At 47.2% G+C, this 7988-nt stretch overlaps 1 protein-coding gene across 1 annotated transcript; it reads left to right on the top strand.

Annotated features, from left to right (window-relative positions):
- Positions 1 to 2136: 2136 nt before the first annotated feature.
- Positions 2137 to 7362, top strand: LOC136661518 (trypsin-like). Its single transcript, XM_066638803.1, has 5 exons — positions 2137 to 2149; positions 2370 to 2541; positions 4572 to 4825; positions 5928 to 6064; positions 7183 to 7362. The coding sequence occupies exons 1-5, from the start codon at positions 2137 to 2139 to the stop codon at positions 7360 to 7362; spliced, it is 756 nt and encodes a 251-aa protein (XP_066494900.1).
- Positions 7363 to 7988: the final 626 nt, after the last annotated feature.

Here is a 7988-nt window from a genome sequence, read left to right as displayed (position 1 = left end):
TGCACACAGTCACAGGTAGGAAAGTAAGTTCTTCTGGGCATAGGTCTGAGATCATCATTTGGAGGGCAAAGCATGTGCAAGTGGCTATCTTTTCTGTGAAGGCTTTAGGGCCACACCTTTACCCCAATCCCAGCTATCACCTAGTCTATGAATGAGTAACAAAAGCCATCTTAGAGCCTTCTGTTTACTCCTGCCTCCATCCTGCTTCCTTCTTTTGGCTCTCTTCTGTCAATGTTTAAACCAGTGGTTCCCAAACTGTGGGTCGGAACCCACTGGCAGGTCACGACCTGATGTTTGGTGGGTCTCCAAAGGGTGATGGAAAGATCAGATAACTGCCTTAAGCCCTGAGGCTATTCAAAAATCAGATACTGCTAATTACCCGGCAAAGAGCTCAGCTTCTGCTGATTGCATAGCATGTGAAAATATAGGGAGATAAATAGTTGAGGGTCTTTTTTCTAGTTATTATTACTAATAAATAAATAAATATTTCTAGATCTCCTTTTTTAAAAGTCTGGTAAACCTAGGTGGGTCCCAATTGAGTGTCATTTTAAAAAGTGGGTCCCAGTGCTGAAAAATAGTTTGGGAACCACTGGTTTAGACCAGGTGCTCCAAACCCCAGCTCGGGGGCCAGATGCGGCCTTTATCCAGCCTGCAGTCAGCCTCTGATCCCCTGAGAGCCTCTGGCCCAGCTGACCAAATACAACTGGAGTTGTGCTTGTGGGGTGCAAGACTGGGGGTCTGTCATGAATATGTACAGTTCAGGCCTAGTAGCATTGCAAAGCCTGAACCAAGCTAAAATAGTAAAACAGACCTGACTTGCATTTCCTAGCTGCTAGGATTTACAACTCAATGGAAGGTGATTATGTAGCACCTAGGCAGCCAGAAAGACGCCCATCAAGGATGGAATGCAGCTGCAGATCTCCAGGGGGGAGGGAAGAGCTGAGAGGGCGAGCTTCCAGCCCCACTTCTGGAGGACAGGGTCTTTGTTCCTTGTCTCTGAGTGAGAGAGGTGGTGGGTGCACATCCTGCCCCACCAGGACCATGTGGCCTCTTAGGTAACTGGGGATCTACAAAAGAAGCTGACCCAGGTGAGAATTAGAGAATAACAGAGTTAGCCAGTTAGCTTTGTTGTTTTATGCTGTTATGTTTCCTAGAAGTTTTTATGCCTCTAGCATTTGCTGCCTTTTGTAACCTTTTTTGTAACCCTATGTATTTAATAAAGTAGAAAATCTTTTTACCATGTTGGTTCATTGTCTGTTGGGGACAAAGGTTCAGAATCCTGCCTAGCCGTTCAGCAAGCTACCAAAAATCCTCATTGTGGACTAGAAACTTGAGGACTGAGACTTTAAGTAAAGAAAGTGCTCAGTGCCTACAAGGGATATAGTTAAGCCTAGAGGGTCTCGGTTTCCCTGGACCGAGGCACTGGCTCTTACAGGGTGGTGGCAGTACTACCGAACAGGGATCTTTGAGGGCTCTAGGGTTCAGAACCAACAACTCTGAGCACCCAAAACCCTGGGAGTGAGACCCAAGTGTACGACAGGGTCCATTTAAGTGTGTGCTTTATTTCTTGGGCTGTGTTGGTGCTTGGAGGAATCCTGGACATTTAAGCCCATTCATTTATTCATTATTTCATCTAAGATCTATTTAAATTTTATATTTAATTTTTTTTTCTAGCCCTTGACACTGTGCCTGATATTTGATATGGCCCTTTGGCTGAAAGGTTTAGAGACCCCTGGTTGAGACTGTAAGCCCTGTGGTGTGGGCCTGGCTTTGGCTCTATACGTACCATAATACCATGTACACTGACGGCACAATACAAAGGAATGAATGAATTCTATGTGCATCCACAATGCCTGTTTATATAGTGGCATAATGAACCAAGTGGCCTTGAGGGAACAGGCCATTTGCAGAATTATCGACTTATTTATTGATTTGATTTTGGTTTTTTAATCCCACTTGTTTTATGAGACCATATTCAAAGCAGCTCAGGAAAAAGGTGACTCATTACAAGATGATGTTGGGGGAAGCAAAGAAAAGCACTGGGGTACAGTGGGGTGACGTTTCTGCTGCTTGTTTTCCTTAGGGCAGTGGGAAATAACATATTTCCCCTTAAGGGGAGTGGCGACCCCAGTGGTGATGGCGCTTCTGGGTTTGCGCCGCCAAGTAAGAAAGGGGGGGTTTGGACTTTTCCATCTGTGGTGGTAGCTGGAGACCCCGCAAAACCTGAGTTCTTGCCGCTGCAGACTTGAAAATCCATTGAGGCTGACTCAGTGGTCAAGCTAGCCCTACCCAGCAACTTGCCACGTTGCCATAGGACTCGGCAAGCGGTGGCTGAACCCGCTTCTAATGCCAGCTGGTTTTCTCCCCAGTGGCAGCACAAGATGAGTCGCGGATTGTTGGGGGACATGAATGCCCCCGGCATGGTCTACCCTACCAAGTCATCCTCTCCAACAGCAGGAAAAATGGGCCAGATGTTCGATGTGGAGGAGTCCTGATTGAGCCGGATTGGGTGCTGACAGCCGCTCACTGTGATAACCAGGGGTAAGGAAATGACAAGGAACTAACCCTGGAGTAAGGAAATGACAATGAACTAACCCTGGGGTTGCGTAAGGAAGGCAATGTGAGGGCCTGCTTCTGAATTTCCGGTTTTCTGAACGTGAGTTGGGTAGCAAAAGAGCTACAAAGACCACCAGAACCTTGCATAAGGTCTTGAATCCACAGCTTGGTTTGGGGGATGCATTCTTGTGGTTCATACATGTGAAGTCTCACGGGAATGAATCGACCAGGTAGTTTGTTGATAGACTCCAACACTAAATGATCAATTTTTATTATGGGTTGTATCTTTAGTTCAGTCAGGCATAGAATCATAGGGTCAGAAGGGGCCTTCAAGGCCGTATAGCGCAAGCCCCTGCTTGAAACAGAAACATCCTCCCTAGAGCAGCATTTCTCAATGTCCAGCCTCCCCCCCCACCAGACCACTTCACCTGGTCCACCTATTGGAAGGATTATGATGCCATCACCAGTTGCTTCTGAATTGGGAAGCCAGACACCATGTGACAAATACTGGTAAGAGGCTCCGAGTGGCTTACTTGAGCACACAGAAAAGTGCACACTGGAGCTGTGCGCGCTGAGCCAAGCCTCCTATTGCTACTGGTCATGTTGCATTGCTGGCACCACCTGACACCACCTCAGGTACCACCGGTGGTATGAGTATTCCTTTGAATACTTCTGGGTTCCGTTCTGAACCTCAAAGTAGTGCTTAGCTATCGTGACAGTAATCACTGGTTTATTCATCAGTTAGAAACAAAACAATTTTTTATTTTATTTTATTTAAGATATGGGTACAGGGAAAATCAAAAATACATAAGTTAGAGGTAATACAAAAGGAAAAAAAACACTAGGGAATCGCAGAACTGTAGCTAATACTATTTTGTTTCTATAATTATCATCACTTAGATAGCTCCTAATCGTTTATCCAACCATTCATATAATGGGTTCCATAATTTCTGCATTCTCTCCATCCCGCCATCCCTCAGTCTTTCCGTCAAAACATCTATTTCAATAATTTCATACAGTTTCTTAATCCACATCTCTCTCATAGGAATTTCTGAATTTTTCCACATCTTGGCATAAACTAAACTTTTAAGTGGATACAGCAACTGTTACCCTGCACATGCCTGATCTCGTCTGATCTCGGAAGCTAAGCAAGGTCAGGCATGGTTGGTACTTGGATGGGAGACCGCTTGCGAATACTGGGTGCTGTAGGCTTATACCATAGCCTTTCGAGACTGAAGGTTGCCAACCAAGTGGATACAGCTGTGATGTGAGGTCCAAGGCTGGGGAGGCAGACCCGGAAGTATGCTGGTGACATGATGACATCACACCGCAAAGAATTCAGGGGGGTTCCCCAGCACCTAGGCAGTCACTGCAGAGGCTGAGCTCTCATCTTCTGTAGTTCTAGTCTATTGGAGAGACTAAAGCTTGCGGCAATGACATCTCCGCCTCCCTTGTGATCGCACAGCCACCCAGAAAGTAGCCGGAGCGCACGTGCAATCACCGGGGAGGCTGAACTGTCGTTGCTGCAAGTTCTAGTCTCTCCCTATATGTGAGGCTATTTTCATTAGAGGCACATGAGGCTCTTTTCATTGGAGCAGGGCAGGGGAGGCAGGCAATGCATGTGCCTCCCCTGACCACACAACCCTGGTGTACAGCTGCAATTGAAATCAACCGTTGCTCAAAAGCATTGCAAATCTTGAAAGAAACTTTTATTAAAATCATTCCCACTATTCATGTGTCTTCATCAGGTCCCCGAGGAGACAAACTTCTGACAGGCCATTGTCCCTGCTGGTCCTCATTCGGCCACAATAGCTAAATGGAACCTCCCATGTTCAGAGGCTGTGTGTGTGAGTGATGACAAGGGGCAACAACTGTGAGCAGGGAGCAATTGTCTTCATGCCTGCTTGTGGAAATATCTATGGAGAACGAGAGGCTGGACCAGATTGCCAGCTCCAAAAGGACCCTCCTGACATTATGCTCTCTCTTTTTTTCCTTCCTGTGCTCATCCCACGCAGGGACATTTTCACACGGATGGGCGATCACAGCCTGAGGGCCAATGAAGGCTCAGAACAGTGTATCACATCTGCCCAGAAGTTCCCACACCCGGACTACAACCCTAATACGCACGAAAACGACATCATGCTGATCCGTTTGCGCAACCCGGCCATCATCAATGAATTTGTGAGGCCCATTGCATTGGCCACACAATGTGTCGAGCCCGGCACTCGCTGTCAGGTGTCAGGCTGGGGCACCACCAGGTCTCCTCAAAGTACGGGGTGAACTCTAAATACCTACCGGGGCAGGTGGAGGGGGTCAATTGGGAGCAGCCCATGCTATCTCCACCCCTATCTCCACAAGCTAGCAAGTTCCGCCTTTCTTTCTCCCTCTTATTTCCCCACAACTCTAGCAACACAGGAAGTTGCCTTATAATGAATCAGACCATTGGTTCACCCAGCTCAACATTGTCTGCAATGATTGGCAGGGTTTCAGACAGAGGGGTCTTCTCCAGTTTGACTTGGGGATGCCAGGATTTGAACCTGTGTCCTTCTGCATGCAAAATGTGTGGTCCGTTACTCAGCTAAGGACCTAAGAACTAATGCTGTATGCGCCACTGGGTCAAGCCTTGGGTATGAACCTATGACACTTTCTTGCAGCACATCAAACCATTGTTCCACCTAGCTCAGACCTGACCTCACAGCTTCCTAAATTTCCCCCACTTCTCATTCTCCCAGGTTTAGCCCAAGGACCCTAACTCGTGCTTACCATCACTCAGCACCTGAGACACTCAGGTGAGACCCTCATCCCTCATCCCTGTGTAGAAGCACGCAGTTCTCGGAAGAGATGGGGAGATGCATGACACGGGTCTAGATCAGGGGTGGCCAACTTTTCAACTTTAGGGTCTTGGACCTTTAACAACTGTGTAGAAGATGGAATTTCAGCAGGCGCCACTTGTCAACTCCCAAATGACACAATTGTTAAAGGTCTAGGAGCCCTAAAGTTGAAAGACTGGCCACCACTGGTCGAGGCTGAGCCTGCAGGAAGCAGGACCGGCCCATCCATGAGGCTGACTGAGGCAGGCAGTAGATTGGCAGGGGGAACCTCCTCTGCCACTCTTCCTCCTCCTGCTCCTCCTCAGAAAGGAAGAGGAAACAGAAGTGTGGATGAGAAAAAAAAATGGCAGGCTAGAGTGTCTCAGTGCTCTTGCTTACCACTCTTCTCTTCTCCCCTTCTACTCCATTTCCCTCTTTTCTTTTCAAGGAGGAGTAGTACAGGCAGTGCACTGCGAGGTGGCAGAATTTTGATGCGCCACCTCAGGCACTAGAAGAGGGTTCTTAGCATGCCCATGAACTATTGTTGCTATTCATTTGCAGCACAGTTTCCCGACCTCCTTCAGTGTGCAGAGGTCTACACAATATCGAATGAAAAGTGCAGCGAGATCTATCCTCATTCCATCACGGAGGACATGCTGTGTGCTACTGTGAAGCAAGGAGGGGTGGACGCCTGCCAGGTGAGACAACGTCTCCCATTAGTCCCACAAAGTACAACGCAGCAAAGAGTTTGCTGGTGTGGTGTTGTGGCTAAGAGACTTGAGCTGTGAAGCAGGATGCTCATGGTTCAGAACTTGCCTCTGCTTTAAACTCACTCGAGGGCCTTGGATAAGATGCCAGCCTCAGTTTTCCTCATCTGCAGAATGGGCATAATGCTTCCTCACCTTACAGAGTTGTTGTGAGGATTATGTTTACATCAGCATTTCTCAAACTGTGGGTTGGGACCCACTAGGTGAGTTGTGAGCCAATTTCAGGTTGTGTAGCACCTAGCTCAGCTGCCATTGAAAATTCAGAGCTGAAAATCCAGGATACACAACTGAAGGGCAGGGCGGGCTCCTAATTGTAGAGAGGCAAGATGCTTTGCCTTGAATAGGTGGGGAGATGGGATGCTGGAAAGGGGGGAGGGCTGTGTGGTTGGAGTCTGGAGAAGGATCCAAGTCTGCCTTCTGCTTTGACTTCTGAGCTGGAATGTTTGAATTCCAAAATATGCATATTAACAGCACGAGCATGCTGTCTAATGGAACCCTTGACTGATTGCGGCTTTGGGCTGAAGCCTAAATTGATGGTGTCACTTCCAGCTATGACTGTGACATCACTTCCAGGTTAATGACATCACTTTTGATGGGTCCCGACAGATTGTCATTCTAAGGGGGTCTTGGTGCTAAAAAGTTTGAGAACTACTGATCTAGATGATACTCCTGAAGTGCTTTGCATGCTCTTAAAAATGCCTTGCTTCCTGTATCATTATCAACTGCTCAGATCAACTTTGGATGGTTCACACAGCCAAATGGACAGCTGCATTAGACAGGGGCCAAGGTTGTTAACAAACAGGAAGTTGACTTTGACCAGGCTCTGTGCCCAGCTATGACCTGCAAAACCCTCCCTAAGCTCCTTGTATGAAGCTGCATTGACTAAATCAGACCCAGCTCAGTATTGTCCACACGGCCCAATAATGGAGAATTCAGGAATCGAAGCAAGGACCTTCTGCATGCTCCCTACCATCTCTTGCTCATAGCCACTGCATCATTTTAGGACACCTTCCCACATCCTGTTGTTGCTTCTGCTCTTCTCCCTGCAGGGTGATTCCGGGGGACCCCTGGTGTGCGACAACAAACTCCAGGGCATCGTTTCTTGGGGGATGCAGCTCTGTGCTCAGAAAGGGGACGCCGGAGTCTACACAAAAGTCTGCCAATACACCGGCTGGATTCACCGCATCGTACAGAGTCATCCGGGCAACCACACTGTATACGCCTGCTAGTGGGGTGGAGTATTACTACGGGGATCTTGCACCCAGAATAAATGATAGAAAATTGAGCTTTGCCTCATCACCCCCATATCAGCAGCTATTGGAATATCTAGCTAACTGTTACCCTGCACATGTCTGATCTTGGAAGCTAAGCAGGGTCAGGCCTGGTTAGTACTTGGATGGGAGACCGCCTGGGAATACTGGGTGCTGTAACCTTATCCCATAGTCTTTCGAGACTGAAGGTTGCCACCCATAGTTATGGCTAGAAGTGGGAGAAAATGGTTTTATTTTTTTTCGTGGATTTTGATGTTTTCCAAGAGCTGACGTGCAGCAAGCAGTGTGATGTGTTTTCATTCAAAATTTACATTATGATTATAAATTATAATCACTTTAAACATGTACTAGATACATGGCATAGGTGGTAGCTTGTCAGCAGTCCCAGTCATTACCCAGTCCCAGTCATTACCCATAACCCCCCCCCCAATTAAATACTAAATAAAAAAACCAAATAAAATGGTTTTTTTTTTTGCAGATCTCATGGTTGGTTTTGTCTTTTTACAAAAATGAGAAGTGCTGAAAGCGGTGTTATCTGTTTTTATTTCGTTATCACCATTTTCTCCCACCTCTAACCGTAGGGT

The sequence above is a fragment of the Tiliqua scincoides genome, chromosome 10 (genome assembly GCF_035046505.1).
Source record: "Tiliqua scincoides isolate rTilSci1 chromosome 10, rTilSci1.hap2, whole genome shotgun sequence".
Classification (NCBI taxonomy): Eukaryota; Metazoa; Chordata; class Lepidosauria; order Squamata; family Scincidae; genus Tiliqua; species Tiliqua scincoides.
The sequence above is the reverse complement of the archived record's forward strand: the minus strand, read 5'-3'. Positions and strand labels throughout refer to the sequence as shown.